Here is an 18,513-nt window from a genome sequence, read left to right as displayed (position 1 = left end):
TTTTTAGATAAACTAACAGGGATCTTCTGACATCTAAAAAGTGAAATCTTTCCTCTCTTTCCCCTGAGGGATTGGAACAGAAAGAAGGCAGGATAATCTCCTGAGACCTATGGAATTCTGATGCTACCTTAGGTAAATAGGCCGGATCCAATCTTAGTCTGACACTATCGGGACATATGATCAGGAAAGGATCTTTTACTGATAGAGCCTGTAGATCACTTAAACGTCTCGCAGACGTGACTGCGATCAGAAAGGCCAATTTGAGCGTAAGAAATTTTATGTCAATGTCTTCGATAGGCTCGAAGGGTGCCTCAGTGAGGCCATTAAGGACAAGGGAAAGATCCCATTGTGGAAATATCTTGTACTTAACCGGTGTAGATCTTTGTAAAGCCTTAAAGAAATTTTTTACTAGATCCTCCTGTGCCAAGTGTCTATCTAAAAGTATAGATAATGCTGAGCATTGTACCTTTAGAGTACTGGGTGCTAGTTTCATATCAAATCCATTCTGCAAAAATTCTAACACCAAGCTAGTCAGAACCTGATCCCTGGAGTGAGAGATACACCAGGCTATATAAACCTTCCATACCTTCCGATAGATCTTCTGAGTCACTGGTTTCCTACACTTAAGAAGGGTCTCAATAACATTGTCCGGAAGACCCTTATTTCTCAGTATGACCCTCTCAGGATCCATGCGGCCAGATTGAATAAGTGGGGCTTGGGATGAACTAGCGGTCCCTGAATTAGTAAGTCCGGACGAACTGGTAGCAGAAAAGGTGGGCTTACTGCCATCCTTAACAAAGCTGCATACCATGGCCTCTTTGGCCAAAGAGGAGCTATGAGAATCAGCCTCCCTGATTCCCTTTGAAATTTCACTAGGACTTGTGGAAGAAGAGTTAATGGGGGGAAGGCGTAACTTAACTCGAACCCCCATGGTAGACTTAGGGCATCCAGACCCAAAGAGCCCTGACCTTTGTGAAGGGAGAAAAATCTCTTTACATTCGTGTTTGTTGGGGAAGCAAAGAGATCTACCTCCGGGATTCCGAATCTTTCTGTTATCAACCTGAAAACTTCTGGATGTAGTTCCCACTCTGCTTGACTGATCTGCTGGCGGCTCAAAAAGTCTGCTTCCACATTGAGGGTGCCTTTTATATGAATCGCCGCCAAAGATAGAATCTGAGGTTCTATCCAATTGAAAATCTCTGACGAGAGAAGCATCAGATCTCTGGATCTCGTGCCTCCCTGTTTCGCAAGATACGCCACCGTAGTGACATTGTCTGAAAAAATCAGAACGTGTCTTCCCCTTATTAGGGATTGAAAAGATAGCAGTGCTTTCTGAACCGGCAGCAACTCTCTGAAGTTTGACGATTTCTTTCTTATCGGGTCGGCCCAATCTCCATGGGCATGCTGACCTACTGTTGTGGCGCCCCAGCCCCAGGCACTCGCGTCCGTAAAAATCTTTATCGGATCGCACTGTCTCCAAACTCTTCCTCTTTCTAGATTCTGGGAATGCAGCCACCAGGCTAGACTGTCTCTGGCTGTATCGGGCATGGCGATTGAAAGGTCTAGAGACCCCTGAGATTTGTCCCAGTAGAGTAGTAGAAGGGTTTGAAGATCCCTGCCGTGGGATTGTGCCCAGGTGACTGCTGGAATTGAAGAGGAAAACAGACCTAGCACTCTCATGATCTGACGAATTGAACAAATTTCCTGAGAAAACAATCTGTTCACTTCGGACTGAATCCTTACAATTTTTTCCAAGGGTAAATACATTTTCCTGTCTATGGAGTTTATCCTGTACCCCAGAAAGGTGATCTCCTGGACCGGAGTGAGATTCGACTTTTTGTAGTTTATTAACCAACCTACCCGAGTCAAGGTGTTGATCACAATGTCCCTGTGACAACACCAACTCTCTTGACTCTGCAAAAATTAAGAGGTCGTCTAGATACGGAACGATCGAAATCCCCTGGATTCTCAGTTCCTTTATAACCTCTGCTAAAACCTTTGTAAAGATCCGTGGAGCGGATGCTATCCCGAAAGGCAGAGCCTGGAACTGAAAATGATGAATCTGAGAGTGAGTCTTGATTGCAAACCTCAAAAATCTTTGATGTTTGGGAAAAATGGGTATGTGCAGGTAGGCATCTCGGAGATCTATTGAGACAAAAAATGCTTTGCCTTGTAATAGAGCTCTCACTGAATAAATGCTTTCCATCCTGAACTTTTTGTAAATTAAAAATGGATTGAGAGATTTTAGGTTCAGGATGAATCTGAATTCCCCGTTGGATTTCTTTACCAGAAAAACGTGGGAATTATACCCCTGGAATACTTCTTCCCGGGGAACTGGCAAAATTACTCTCTTTGCTAAAAGTTTCTGAATCTCTATTTCCAGACCCTTGGCTTTTTCCGGGTCCCTTGGAAAAGGGTTCACAAACCTTCTGAGAGGGGAGGCTGACTCGAAAACTGAAGGCGGTAACCCCGCTTTATAATTTGGAAAACGAAAGGATCGGGATTTAACTTTTCCCATTCTGAAAGAAAAAACATCAGCCTCCCTCCCACCGGTAAGTCATTTATTGGACTTGGGGGGTTCAGTTTTACCGAGAGTGAATCCCCCTCTACCTCTCCCCTTGGGAAAGGACCACTTCCTCTGCACATTCCTATTTTTCGTTGGATCAGAAGATTGTTTATTAGGGACAAAAGGCCTTTTTCCTCTAATATTTCTCTTTTTGTTTGGAAACTGTTTGCCCTTTTCAGCTGAATGAGACAAAACTTCATCCAAACCTGAGCCAAACAAAAGATTACCCTCAAACGGAATTGAGCATAACCTATTCTTTGACGTCTGGTCTCCTTCCCAGGTCTTCAGCCATACTGCTCTCCGAGCCGAATTAACGAGAGCCGTGGTACACGCAGAGACGCGAATAAGCTCGGTAACCGCATCTGCTAAAAAGGCGACTGCTCTCAGAACTACCAGAAGAGAGGCAGAGTAATCTTTAAGCGGAACCCCCTTAGAAATTTGTTCGAATAAATTATCCATCCAAATTCTAAGGTTACGTGCGATACATGTGGCTGAAACCCCCGGGATAAAACCAAACGCAGCAGATTCCCATGCCTTCTTAAGGAGGGCATCAACCTTTTTATCCATTACTTCCTTGAGAACTCCTGTGTCCTCAAAGGATAAATCAGAGTCTTTAGAATATTTGGACAGGGATGCATCCAATTTTGGGCATTTTGTCCATTTATCAATCTCTGATTGTTCAAAGGGATATGTTCTTTTGGCTGATTTAAGTACAAATAAAGGTCTTTCAGGATCTTGCCATTGAGAGGTAATAATATCCTGGAGAGTTCTATGGATAGGAAACACTCTACCCTTAGACTGACCTAAACCAGAATAAACTTGGTCCTGGGGGGTTAACTCAGGAACCGGTTCCTTAATCTGTTCTGTAGTATAAACTGCTTTAACCACTTTACCCCCGCGCGTACGTATTTCTCCGCCCCTTTTTCCATCCTTTAAAAACCAGGGACGGAGAAACACGTACTTTCCGCGTTCCCGACGCTGTCCGCGCTCCCGCTCGTAAACACGCCGCCCGCCGCTAGTAAAACCGCCGCCGCCCGCTCGCCCGGAGATCAATGAACGGGAAAATCCATTCCCGTTCGTTGATCTAAGCCCCACAATGACCCGCTGCTCTCCTATGGGCAGCGCGATCATTGTGAGAAGAAACTCACGTGTCCAGCCTCCTTATTCTTCCTCCAAGCTTCCGGAAGGAGGCTTGGAGGTCGCAATAAAGCAAAAAGTTACTGTGGCCATCTTGTGGCCAAATAGTAAACTACACCCTACACATTTTTCACATACAAATAAATGACTTTTACACACAAAATTAACTCATTACCTCCCACACTCCCCATTTTTTTTTTTTTTGTAATTAAAAAAAAATTCAAAAATTTACAATTAAAAAAAATACATAATTAGTTACCTTAGGGACTGAACTTTTTAAATATTTAAGTCAAGAGGGTATAACACTGTTACTTTATAAACTATGGGCTTGTAATTAGGGATGGACGCAAAACTGAAAAAAATGCACCTTTATTTCCAAATGAAATATTGGCGCCAAACATTGTGATAGGGACATAATTTAAACGGTTTTATAACCGGGACAAAAGGGCACATAAATTTCATGGGTTTTAATTACAGTAGCATGCATTATTTAAAAACTATAATGGCCGAAAACTGAAAAATAATTTTTTTTTCCCCACATTTTTCCTATTTTCCCATTAAAACACATTTAGAAAAAAATAATTCTTGGCATAATGTCCCACCTAAAGAAAGCCTAATTGGTGGCGGAAAAAACAAGATATAGTTCATTTCATTGCGATAAGCAATGATAAAGTTATAGACGAATGAATGGAAGGAGCGCTGAAAGGTGAAAATTGCTCTGGTGGTCAGGGGGTAAAACCCCTCAGTGGTGAAGTGGTTAAGCAACTCAGAAGATTCATCGGGAGAAAAAAGAAATCTGGGAGTCTTAACCCTTCCCTCTCAGAACCCTCCGAATTAGGCTGTTCCCCTTCTTCCTGAGAAACAGACACCCCCTCCTCCTCTCCAACTCCTAAAACATCAGAAAGGGTGGAAGATTGAGATAAAAGACCAGAAGAGGGGCCTGGAAGGGATTCAGGAGCTTGTGGAATATAAGACTCCTTGAACTTATCCAAAGTCTCCTGCATGTTCTTATTGACAGCCTCCATTACTCCCTTTAGTATATCAGATGAATGTGAGGCTACAATAAGCATCAGTACAACCCTGACACAAATTCCTTGGGGCCTCTAATGCTATTTTGCTGTTACACAAGCCACATCTCTTGTAAGTTTTAACTTGGCCAGCTGTTTTAGGATCAGTCTTTGTCTACAAATAAAACAGAAAAAAGACAACAGAACTGATAATCCATCCATATGCAGTATGAGAGTAAAAGCCTGTCCTCCACTGGAGGGCTTACCAAACTTGCACCAGATGGCTGCGCTTGCCCAGAGGATTTGGAAGCCGAGCCCGCAGCCTCCAATTCACGCTGCTGTGCCTGCTGCGGCTGCTCCCCCTTCTGCTGTGACATCCTCTCTCCTCACAGTATGCACCTGCTGCTGCCACTGCGGAAGATCTGCAAGCGCGATGGAGACGCCAGGAGCACGCTTTCACCCTTCCTGGCTCTCCTAAGTCCGCCCCTCTTCCGGCCGCCTGCCCGCTGACGTCATTTCCGGGCTCCGGTCAGAGCGCGGATGAGCCTTGCAGAGCCGGCATCTGACGGGGGGGGGGGGGGGGACAAGCAGTACGCCGGCCAAACGCTACATAGAGGCCGCATACCCGTCACTGGAGGACCGCAGCCGGCGTCACCTCCTGCTTCGCCCAGGCCACGCTGTCCCCGCAAGAACGAACTCACCCACTGGTGAGTGCATAAAAATAACAAACAGGAGCTTGTCTTCTCGGGTGTTTCCGACACGGAAACACAGATGAACTGAGGTTGGAGGGAGGGCGGGGGCTTTTAATCTTCTTGGGGTTATGTTTCCCCAGATCCTGGGTGGGACCGGATCTCGTGTTGTCCCGGATGCCAATTAGAGAAAATACTAGGACTAAGAAAAGGCTGCAATGAAAGAATAAAAACATTTTGGAAATAATTAAAAAAAACAATGACTGTTGATAATACAGGACTTTTTCAAATCTATCCCTGCTATAGTCCTATGTCCATCATAGTCTAATGCCAAATGTCAGGCAAGTCAAATCATTTATCTGTAGGTTTTTTTGGTGTGGAAGAAAAACACAGTGCCCCAAGGAAGCCCACCAAACTCCAGAACATGCAAACTCCATGCAGAAATATACTGGCCCAGATTTGAGCCAAGGGCCCAGTCCTGCAAGGTGCGAGTGTTATCTGCCAAGTCATCCTCAGATGTTTTTCTTTTGCTCCCCAGTAACCATACCACATGTCAAGCATTGATGCAAGCAACATCTGCTCATTGATATACTGTGCATAGGCAATATGGAGAAAATTTTTATTTTATTCTCAACAAATTTGCCTCATGAGATAAATGAACTATATTTTTTTGGCAGCACAATTTCAAGTAGTCATTCTACATTTGTCCACAGCAGGTCTGACAATCAGTAATGCAAAAGAAAAGAAACGTGTCTTAATTTTAAAATAAGCTTTAATTTGCATTATTTTTTTTCCTGAAGTGCAGTTGTCATTGTAAACAAAGCAAGTTATTACAGATACCCAGCAGGACATGTCGGATGTGTTTGTGTTGTCGACTGAAACTTAGTATCACAAATACCAAATAAGAAAAAAAAAAAAAAAAGACATTCTCGTCTGCTAACTCTGATCTCTTTCCTCTAGGTATTCACAGAACAGAGTTGTAAACAAAAGGTCTTCAACAGGAAGAAACAGGTGACCACCTATAAAGCTAGATATGTTAAGGATACAATTAATACAATATAAATATAATAATATAAATCTAAGTAGACTGCACTTTAGAGGGTCAGTCAACATTGATATTTAATTTTTCGCTCGGTACTCAATAGTTTATTCACTAAGTGGCTTCTTACATCCCTCAGGAACAGTCATGAGCTCTCAGAACTTGACTTCCCAAGTCTGATTTTGGTTTTAGTTTTGTATAATGTTGTGGAATTGCAAAGTGGCCCTGAACAGAGCTAAAAAAAAACCCATCCTCAATAGATTTAACTACCAAGAGCCCTTTAACACCATGTCTGTTGCGTTGCAATGGACAATATCCTCGCAATGCAATGATATTTCTATGAAGCTTTCGCTTCGAGTGTAGAACAGCGGATTCTGACGTAGTATCACAGAGCGGTGCAGTGCGTTAACAGAGTATACCGTGCATTTACTCTGGCAGTGAAGCCATTGTACTGTATGCTTCACTGTATAGTCAAGCTTCGCTGTAAAGTCGCAGGTCTAAAAAGTGATGCAACATCTCAGCAGCGTTGCAATGGTATCGCAATGCAACCTGCACTCTGTGAATTTGGAATTTTAAGTGGAATGCATTGATGTCAAAGAAGAACACAGGATTTGGATAATTTTCCATGTTCCACCTTTCCCATTTACTTCAGTGCAGTTCTCAAATTTAACATTTCGCAGCAACTTACTACAGCTTCCTGTCACGTTACCCTAATCAGACATTTTCACATGTACATAACATGACATAAAATATCTTTAGTATCAGATCAATTGGCTGGAAATTCAGTTCTGATTTATAAACAATCCAATAAGATTGTTTGTGTGCATGGAAGTGAGCACAGGTTAGAAAATAGGATACCTGCTGACCTCGGTAGCAGTCAGAATACTTATAGGTGCCTCAGGGTCTGCATACCATGCCTCTGACTGCCACTGTCCCCAGCGTAGAGAAGAGATGCAGTTTCTGGTCACCACATCACTTTGTATGCAGGGTGTAAACAGCAGTGTAGGACAAACATTAAGTTTGAGTTGACACTTATTAAAAACTGTATGAATTTGCGAAAACACGTTAGACGCACATATAATGTAAGTCAATCGAAAATCGTACTTTATGTTTAAAAAGAATAAAATTGCATTTTTGAATGCATGAAAAAAAACGTACGTCTTGCAGCATGAATTTGCACATTGCATGAAATTTCTCATCGACTTTCATTAGCTTCTTTGAAAAAATGCATATAAAAAAAACAAAAACAAAAAAACCCCACATAAGCAAGCAAAAACATTCCATATTTCACAATAAGTTTAAACCCTGCCTAAGGGATCTGTGAGCATTGAAACTGCCAGCAGAAAAGTAGAATATATAAAGTTTTTTCCTAGAGACCAGCTTGTTCTTAAGAAATATAAGAAGCCAGCAGATGACTCATTTAGCCTGTAATGAAATATTGAAATATCACTTTTGTAGAAATGACTCTTGGGAAGGCCCAGAGCAAGAACAAACAAACGAGATTTGAAGTGCTGCACTAGAAACATGTAGGGAGAGAGTGATGTAAACTATCTACAAACATCTAATCATGCACTGGGAGTGTTGCTCCAAACCAATGGATGTTTAAAAAAATGGACTCCACTTTGTTTAAGTCATTGCAAATATATATATCACTCCTTTTGTATCTGATGTCTCCATACTTTTAACTTTATTTTACTTTAAATTGATGTTCTGCAAAGGATGCTTCTCTGACTTTGCACTAAGGATGTGTACAAAAAGAATTGGAGCAATAGTGAAGGTGACATGAAGTAATCTTGTAAGGAAGAAAATTCCCCTGGGGGTCGCTTACATCGGGAGGTGGAAGCCTCTAAATCCTAATGAGGCTTCCACCATCCTCTTCACTCTTGGGGATCCAGCACTGGCAGCCCCCGAACAATGGGTGGCAATATTTACAAAGCCTCGTTTCTGCACGGGCGCAGTACAAGCTTACCCTCAGCCTCCGAGAGAAATAGCTGAGCCCAATCGGGTCCCCTGTACTCTGCAGGCGAGAGTCACCTGCGCAGTAGAGCGGACTTGATTGGGCATGGCTATTTCCTCTGAAGCCAGAGGGGAAGCTTTTACTGCGCTAAAGAAATGAGGCTTGGTAAATCTTGTCATGGGCTAAAGCCCCTTACTGCACCTGTGCCGTACACAAGCATGTTGGCAGATTTTCTGGGGGCTGCCAGCCCTGGATCTGCAAGGCTGAAGAGGACGGGGAAGCCCCAATAGGATCCAGAGGCTTTCCTCTTCCGAGGCAAGTTCCCCATAGGGGTACTTTTTTTTCTTTACAGGTTCTCTTTAAAGCAACCATTCAGGCTTCAGCTCATGAATAAAAAGGAAATTCTAATTGGCTGCTCTGGACAAGCTCATCAATAAAAAAGGGATTTTAAAGAGCCACAAAGTAGCTGAAATTTGTATTAACTATTAGGTAAAATGCAGACTGCATGATTACCCGTTTGGTCAGCATGATAGATACATTTCCCGTAGGTCACAATAAAACTAATAGGATACAGTTCAGTAAGGAAACGTCTCAAAATGTATAAATTGAAAAACAACTGTCAGTTCTTCTATGTGTCAACAACTTAAAGGGCAATTCCACTTTAATGAAAAACGGAAATAATACATATAAAAAAGAGCTACAAGTCATGTTTGAAATGTAAAGGTTATTGAACATTTTCTTAAAATTTCAATTTGCAGGCAGTTATAATTTTATAAAACAAATCAGAAAAATCCTGTTTCACTTACAGCAGTACACTTTTTGGTGTACTCTAGTATACGGAAACCCCTCAATTTCCCAATTTCTTACACAGGCAATTTACTGCACACAGACAGAAGCATTTTTCTATTTTTGTCTGGGAATGATCAAGCAACTATTGCACTTTACAATGGCTGAAGTTTGTAAAAAAAAATACCAAATTATTTTGTCAGATTCCTGCATACATAATGTATAGAGATGACTTCTTTTAAATGTCTTTGTCTAGGAAAAAGTGGAGTTACACTTAAAACTACAACTTAACTATAAACAAATTACTGCTACAACAAGCTGCATGAGGCAGGCAATTTGGTCACCACGCCTGGTAATTTGGGTGTTGCCATAGACCTCAATGTTAATTGTAGCTACAGTTGCACCAGATGTATAGTTTGGGCGCTGGATGTAGCCCAAGCCTGAATTAAGTTGAGAAGGAACGGGCAGTGTAAGGTGTGGGGTTTACAGAAGGGCTCGTTTTAGGAGTAGCTAGGAGTAGGAGGATTAATGTTAGGAGGAGGTAGAAGCCTTAGTGGAATATTGGCAGTATTGCTGATATTCTACTAGCGGCTTCACCCAGCGCCCAAATGTAATCAGTGCCCTTTTTACGTCAGCAGCTGCATACATTCCTCACAAGCATCTGGAAATATTACCACACCAAGAGGAGCATAACCGCTAACAAAACTCCTATAAAGCAACAATGAAAACAGAGGTGGGTGTTATGCATGGAATTTTTTTTAAAGAAATAAAAATTAAGAATGGCAAGTACAACTTTACTAAGGTTATCCAAGGTCAAACTCTGTCCAGGGAAATTCTGTTTTAAGCCAGTAGCCTTCCTCCCCATCTCAGGAGTGGTCTAAAAATGTAGCTATTTTTACTAATACATATTTTATAATATCAGTGGCAATCATGTGACACACTGCTCCTCCTTTGTAATTAATAACAGCATAGATCATCTCTGCCGATACCAGAGAGCTGTGCTGTCTAAACTCCACCCCTTCTGGATGCACCTTACTAACATCTTTACCTTCCTCCTGCATGCTAATTATGAGAAGTGGCAAACAAAAGCTTACATGCACATTTCCCCACTCCTAACATGGGCAGGAGGAAACCACAAGGAGTTGCGATGGTCATGGGACTGCGGCCAACTTAAAGTGAACCAGAGACGAAGCACCCTTGTGTATTTTACCATAGAAATCAGTGGGAACATTAGAGAAAACATTTACCATGCTCTCTGTTCCATCCTCACTGCTAAAAGTGTCTGTTATCTAGCTGAGATAAGAATCCCGGACTGAGCATTGAGTCTGGCTTTGCTATAATGACTCAGCTATAATGATTCCTGAGCAAAGCCAGCAGGGGGCAGGCTTGGACTTGAAGACAGCAAAGAACACAGTCTCAGCTATAATTATTCTGTAGCAAAGCTAGACCGACTGCTTAGTCGGGATTCTTATCTTAGAGGTGATAACAGGCAAATTAAACAGAGAACAATGTAACAAAGAGCAGATTAGGTGTTTACTGTCATGTTCCCATTGATTTATAAGGTAAAATACATGAGGTTGCTTCATCTCTGGTTCTCTTTAAAAATAAAGCCATTTTAGCTATTTATGGTAATTTATTTATATCTTAGATCACTAGCTAGAAAGGGAGATAGACTATGGACTAAAATATATATGTTTGTATAGGGTCTCTAAGTGGTTCTGAAACGTGGCCTTAGTTTTGTGGGGAAAAAAAATATATTAGTCAAAAAATGCATCCTTTGCCTGTGCTTAGCAGACCAATGTGACAATTGCTTTAAGGTTAATATAACAGCAGCTACGGGATTGTATTCAGGTACACATCGGGAGTGGGAAATCATCTTACTAAAACACTGATTGTAATGGAAGTAGTTTTAAATTCAGGTGTGTGTCCCTGACTGCAATCATACAAGGAAGGACTATTTCACTAAGCTGTCAACAATTCTTCTTACATTCTAATATAAGCCAGGCAGAGGTTGCAAATGTTTGCAAATTAACCGCAAGCAATTCTTATTAAGATTCAAGTGTATAAAGTCACTTTAGTTCTCCAGGCATGGAAAACCTTAGTGAATCTGTTCCATAGGACTTCTAATCTCTAGCAGGCTGCAATGCACTGCATTCCACTGAGCTACTGTAGAGCAGGGATGGAATAACTAAGGTTGGTTTATCAGCTTCCCTACTGGAATGTGCTTGTGATTAATGTAGGAATGCAAAGAAGGAGGGTTATTTAGCAATGAATGATCCCTATAAAAGGCCCATTAAAACAATACTACATTTGGACTTGTATAAAAATAACTAAACAGATGTATATTTAAAGAGAACCCGAGGTGTGTTTAAAGAATGTTATCTGCATACAGAGGCTGGATCTGCCTATACAGCCCAGCCTCTGTTGCTATCCCAAACCCCACTAAGGTCCCCCAGCACTCTGCAATCCCTCATAAATCACAGCCATGCTGTGAGGCTGTGTTTACATCTGTAGTGTCAGTCTCAGCTGCTCCCCCGCCTCCTGCATAGCTCCGGTCCCTGCCCCCGTCCCTTTCCTCCAATCAGCAGGGAGGGAAGGGATGCAGGCAGGGACAGGAGTTCTGCAGGAGGCGGGGAGAGCAGCAGACTGACACTATAGAGATAAACACAGCCAGCTCTGACAAGCTGTTTGTCAGCAGCGTGGCTGTGATTTATGAGGGATTGCAGAGTGCAGGGGGACCTTAGGGGGGTTTGGGATAGCAACAGAGGCTGGGCTGTATAGGCAGATCCAGCCTCTGTATGCAGATAACATTCTTTAAACACACCTCGGGTTCTCTTTAAGAGCTTTAGACACCAGAACAGAAGATGCAGAAGTACCGGTACATTTCTCTTCTAGGTTTAAACAGAGTTACAGTATACGTTTACTCAAATCTTATGTTAATTGGTCCTTTAACAGTGCAATTGGTCCTGCAGACTATGTCTTGTGAAAGGCTGTAAATCCACCAGTTCCACTCTTTGGTCATATTGAAGCAAAACATTTGGTATAATGCACACAGCATGGGTGTGGAAAGCATACAAAAATAAGTTAGAGTACTTCACAGCCTGGAGTACTCGGGTTGGGGGGGATCACTGGAGTGGTTAGTGGTTTCATACACAACCAGCAAACATTATAGGTAAGATCTGAAATTGCAACACAATATACAGCAATCTACTGAGTCACAGACAACCACAACTTCTCAGGATTGAGAAATGATAAACAATACAGAAAAGTAAATACTTATAAATAAAGTATTTGGAAACTGCTATTAAAGACTAGGAGTTTAGATTAATATAATATCATTAAAATAGTAATTTCAGGAGATGAATGAATATGGTAATCCAAAGGGTTTAAGCAGAACTCAAATTCTCTAAATAAAATATATATTTTCCTGAGTACTGCAGAGAACATTCTTTTGAAGTTGACATCTTGTGAAATGATACAGCAAAATTATAAAGCATTTGCATACCGAAAATGTGGATAAACATTTAACTAAAGAACCTAGTTGTTGCAAAAATTAGTTGGGTGCCATCAAAGCGTTGTGGAAATAAGGTTATGACCATGATGTTAAGCACAATAGTCACTTCTTTGAGTTCATTAAAACCGGCCTATACTTGTGATTTGCATGGAATGGAGCAAAACTATCTCCCACAACTCTATGGTGAGCAAAGGACTTTGCTTAAGGCTCATACACACATCAGACCATAGTCTTTTGAAAATGAAAGATCACAGACCAATTTTACCCCCTTCCGTGTAGTATGAGAGCCATACCTACAGTCTATTCTATGAAGCTGAGCTCCCCATCAGACAGAAATCTTTGCAAGATTCTGCACACAAAGATGCTGTAGACAGTCAAAAGATCGACCAGTATCTGCAAAAGATCTGTTCCTGCAAAATGCATTCATAGTCTATGAGATCTGCAGATCCTCATACACACCTTGTTTAACAGACATTCATCTGCAGATCAGATCCACCAGGATGGATTTTCAGATCTGCAGATGATTGTCTGATCTGCAGATGAATGTCAAACGAGGTGTGTATGATGATCTGCAGATCTCATAGACTATGAATGCAATTTGCAGGAACGGATCTTTGGCAGGAACAGATCTTTTGCAGATACTGATCTTTTGTGTCTGTACAGCATCTGTGTGTGCAGCATCTTGCAAAGATTTTTTTCTGATGGGGAGTTCAGCTCCATAGAAAAGACTGTGAAGGTATGGCTCTCATACTACATGGAAGGGGGTAAGATTGGTCTGTGATCTTTCATTTTCAAAAGACTATGGTCTGATGTGTGTATGTGGCCTAAGTGTCAAGCACTTCCGGTGTCCTCTTTGCAGGCCTGAGTGAACTATTGCTTCAAGTCTCACAAGATGAAAACATAGTGGAACTGACTTGTCAAGACTAAAGGTAGCCATACACTGGTCGATTTGCCATTAGATCGACCAACTGACAGATCCCTATCTGATCGAATCTGATCAGAGAGGGATCGTATGGCTGCCTTTACTGCAAGAAGATTGTGAATCGATTTCAGCCTGAAACCGATCACAATCTGTTGAGCTGCTCCTGCCGCCTGTACCCCCCCCCCCCCCCCGTATACATTACCTGAAGCTGGCTCCGGGTCCTCTTCCCTGCACCGCATCCCAGCGTACACTGTGTCACTCCGTGACCAGGAAGTTCAAATAGAGCGCCCTCTATTTGAACTTCCTGGTCACTGGAGTGACACAGGAAGTTAATGTACGCTGGGATGGAAGCAGGAACAGAGCGGTGCAGCGCGGAGAAGATGCCCGGGACCCAGCGTCAGGTAATGTATACCTGTATCGGATCGGCCGCCGCTAGCGACGCACTCCCTACCCGCGTGCGATCGACGGTAATTTCCCGCACGGCGCCATCGACGGACCGATCCAATTTCGGGAGGAAATCGGATTGGCGGGTGTGTTTAGCGCGAACGATTGGCAGCAGATTCGATCCCAGTGATCGAATCTGCTGTTGAAACGGCGACAAATCGGGCCAGTGTATGGCCAGCTTGAAGGTGCATACACACATCAGACTATAGTCTTTGGAAGATGAAAGATCACAGACCAATCTTACCACTCTTCATGTAGTAGGAGAGCCATACCTTCCATGTCTTTTCAATGGAGCTGAACTCCCCATCAGAAAAAAATCTTTGCAAGATGCTGCACACAAAGATGCTGTACAGACACAAAAGATCAGTATCTGCAAAAGATCTGTTCCTGCAAAAGATCCGTTTCTGCAAATTGCATTCATAGTCTATGAGATCTGCAGATCATCATACACACCTTGTTTAACTGACAATCTGCAGATCTCATAGACTATGAATGCAATTTGCAGGAACGGATCTTTTGCAGGAACAGATCTTTTGCAGATACTGATCTTTTGTGTCTTTACAGCATCTTTGTGTGCAGCATCTTGCAAAGATTGTTTTTTAATGGGGAGTTCAGCTCCATAGAAAAAAGACTGTGAAGGTATGGCTCTCATACTACATGAAGGGTGGTAAGATTGGTCTGTGATCTTTCATTTTCCAAAGACTGTAGTCTGATGTGTGTATGCACCTTAAAACAAAGAACATCCAATCAGGTTCTGGGAGCTGTAAGAAACAGATTGGTTGGCCTTAGCAACTGCATGACTTTTGCCCCAGATTGTTTTTGTAAAAAAAACCCTCTTTACTAATAGTAGTTAGTGAAAACACCAAGTAATGCTGTTGGGATTTTTACTACCTAACAAAAGCATTTTATAAATGCAAATCCAAAGCGTTTTTAAAATAAATAACTGGATACTTATCAAAGAAGAGGGAAGCCCATGGATCTTCCAGAGACTTTCTAAATCCTCCTCAAGATCACCACCGCTGCAGGGAACCTCTGAAAATTTGTGGCCGCGCTGCTCTTCCTGCCTGAGCGTAGCCGTACTGCACCCAGGTAAGTACAGTCGCATGGAGTTGCTCAGACAAACTACTTCGGCTTACTATGCAGGCATGGTTGTACTCATGCAGGCGTACATGGTGGGAAGCACGGCCATGAGAACATATTCATAAGGTCTTCTCAAGTATATAAAGAGGGTCCGTGTGTGCCAATGGTGGGGAGGAGGAGGAGATTGGAAGCCTCTCTACTAATCGACAGGCTTCCCTCTACCTAGGTAAGTAAACTTACTTTTTTTTATCTGCCTGGACTGCACTTTTAAAGAAGATCTCAACCTAAAGCTATACCAATGGTGAGAATGGAGTTGAATAGAATTCTGTAGCCCATACCTTCACTGCAGCATTTAGTAAATAAGCTTTTTTTATGATGATTTTCCAGACGACCGACGATTTTTACACAACGTCGCGAGGTGGGTACAGACGCACGATTGTTAATGTTGCTTAGCGCCGCGCGATGACAAAAGATCGACACAGTGGATTGGATCTTTAAGTGCCGCGAGCGCAGGAAGTATCACTTGTGCCATCGTGTACGCCGCGTGACCTCGCGCTTAACCCGTCGACAGGAAATAGGACACAGAACTTTGCTCTGTCATATATTAATTAGGTGATGGCAGGATCAATAGTTTTTTGTTAATCAGCTCTGTGAACTTCAGACATTCATTAGAAACTTTTATTCCATATTTAAGCAAAATAAAATTTTGGTCCAAGTGAATGATATAGGCATAAAAATGAAGTTTACTGGCTCTTTCAGTATCAATGGGTTTGTACCTTTCAGGTAGGACTCTTTTTTTTTTAAATGGACATAACGCTTTTATATATAAAATCTATTTAAGCGGTCATAAATCAGTCAGCATGAGAAAGAGGAGAATACTTGAGATTAGCTAAATATAATCAATACCTGCTTATAATTTCTCTTTATAACTAAATATATTACACAAGGCTAGATCTCTTTTAAATTACAGCAAAAGAACTTTTGGTTCCAACATCACCTATGACAACATGGAAGACTAGTTTTGGAATACAATGCAAAGGTGCATATATGTATATATACACAAACATTGGTTTGTATGAAACATACTTGTGTCTGTGTGTATATATACACCACATGTAGGTTCCCAAAACTAAAGGAACTACATTTTAGTTAGCTAAAAAGGAGATTATGGCTCGTGTGATTGCTTGGACTGATAGAGAAAGGGCCTTGAGGGGGGGGGGGGGGGGGAGGAAGTAAGTTCGGCTTTCATTTCAAAAGAACACATATTGAAGAAATGTACAAACTTAGAACATATTCCCGCTAAGTAAAACAGAGCTTATCACTCTTATTCAGGTAGCCAACGTTTGGCAGAGCTGGTGAGTTAAGGTTCTAGGTCTGATAATGGGGATTTCAAATACAGGCACAGTCCAGTTTGATGGAGCAAATAGCTCCATTAAGGCGCAGTCCCTCACAGAAGGACACATCGAAAGAAACTGCTCTTCTTCTGCTGTTCTTGTGTTATCTTCACTCCTTGGTTACTGCCTTGTGAACTGTTTCCCTCCTGAAAAAAATGATTAATTTATTAAAAACAATTAAAATTTTAAATACTTTCTAAGTAGTTCCACCACATTCACACCAATGCGCTTCTGTGTGCTTTTTTTCAGCAACATGTATCTGATAACATTATGTGCTGAAAAAAAGCAGACAGAAGTGCATGAAGTGTGAATGAGGCCTAATAAGGCCCTAAAGTAGAGATGGTCAATCTTCATAACTGTTGGGTTTGAACAAGTGATACAAATAATACACCTTTATTGATATTGTCGACAGCACTCTAAATGAAGCCATTGATTGATGGGTGCTGCAGTAAGGGCTCGTTTACATCTAGGCGATTAACGTGCGTTTTCCGCTAATCGCTAGTGTTTTCTCACTGCTGCTTTTGCTGCCGATCGCGGGTGTTTCGCGATTAGCGACAATTGCGTTACATGCAGCATTTTTTTTTAGCGATTCGGGAGCGATCCCCATTAGCATGCTATAGAACTGCTAATTGCAATCGCTCAAACGCGAATTTGTACAGTAATTTTACCACGATAATCGCAGTAAAAATCACCTGCGCAAAATGCTAGTGCTAAGCGCTAGCGTTTTGCCTTTTTTAAAGTGTAAATGGGCCATAATAGTCACTGCTTGCTTACTTTTTTGCATAAGCCTTTGTACACAGTAGCAACAATTATTATCTTTAGTCTTGTGCCACAGAATGCAAAGGCTGGCAGAGAAGGCTACAAGAGGACAGAATGTTCTCATCCACCCTATAGCATGTAGACTCATGTAAATTATAAGCAGACCAAGAAATGTAAAATCTATCACAGGCTGCTCATGTAAAAACTGTGTAGCAGTTAAAACATATTTCCTGTATGAGGACATTTTAATACATAAATCTCCCTTTTGTGCAGCACACCAAAGCAAAATAAGAACTACAGAACATGGTCTTCAAATTCACGTCACAAAAGTTTGTTAAAACAATACAGTGAACAGTGGTGCATGAGGCACAAAGTCATTAAAGGATAATTAGAGGAAACATAATCTGCATTTGGAACAGTGCCAGATTCTGGGGAAGACCCTACTGATTAATACTAGATGCTGTCATTCACTACCTCTGTCAGTTTCCCTGGTAGCTACTTTAACACAAAGGCACTCTACTGTGACTTCACAGAAAGATTCTCAGGTAGAAACCTGCAGAGGTCTAATTTTTTAGACCTGCAACCAATTAATTCTACCGGCAACCAACCCACAAATTGGGCTAAACTGCAGGTACCCAATATGATGCATGTCTCTATATGCCTATGTTAGTTAGTAAGTTATAAAACTGCTAGGCAGAGCATGGAAGGGGAGAAGTAAAGGTTGGTGCTGGCCTTCATGCAGTATGGTATGGCTATTGGTTTTCACTTTTCATAAAACATAGAATAGATAAACACAGTGCCAGATTTAGGCCAAGGCCGCCTAGGCCATGGCTTAGGGCACCACAGGAGGAAGGGCACCAAAGCAGCAGGCTAAATTGGTGCAGCATTTGCAAGCTTGCAAATGCTGCAATACAGGGGGGATCAGGCGAGTGCCTGACCTCAGTACTGTGCTGCTAGCTGTCTGTGCAGCAGCCACCTTGCTCCCTGTGCACATTTGCATTGTGGCCAGAGGCTATGGACAGCGGCAGGTTTGGAGACAGAAAGAAAGAGGAAGCTTCTGCACTGGAGACGTGTGTAGAAATGACTGACATTGATGGCTGCTGCAGTATGAAGGCGAGCTGGCTACCTATACTGAAATGTAAAAAAACAAAACAAAAAAACAAAAAAACAACAAAAAAAGGCATAAATAGTTACCTACAGGTCTGAACTTTTTAAATAT

General features: G+C 41.9%; 1 protein-coding gene across 1 annotated transcript in view; it reads right to left on the bottom strand.

Moving 5' to 3' along the window:
- Positions 1-15,729: 15,729 nt before the first annotated feature.
- Positions 15,730-18,513, bottom strand: part of RAB8A (RAB8A, member RAS oncogene family) — a 67,402-nt gene continuing 64,618 nt past the window's right edge. The window contains exon 8 of the mRNA XM_068233935.1: positions 15,730-16,681. Within this exon, the coding sequence (XP_068090036.1) occupies positions 16,589-16,681 (93 nt within the window). The 3' untranslated portion in view covers positions 15,730-16,588. The remainder of the gene's footprint in view (positions 16,682-18,513) is intronic.

This window comes from Hyperolius riggenbachi, chromosome 1, assembly GCF_040937935.1.
Source record: "Hyperolius riggenbachi isolate aHypRig1 chromosome 1, aHypRig1.pri, whole genome shotgun sequence".
Taxonomy (NCBI): Eukaryota; Metazoa; Chordata; class Amphibia; order Anura; family Hyperoliidae; genus Hyperolius; species Hyperolius riggenbachi.
Note: the sequence above shows the minus strand (reverse complement) of the source record. Positions and strands in the feature narration are given on the sequence as shown.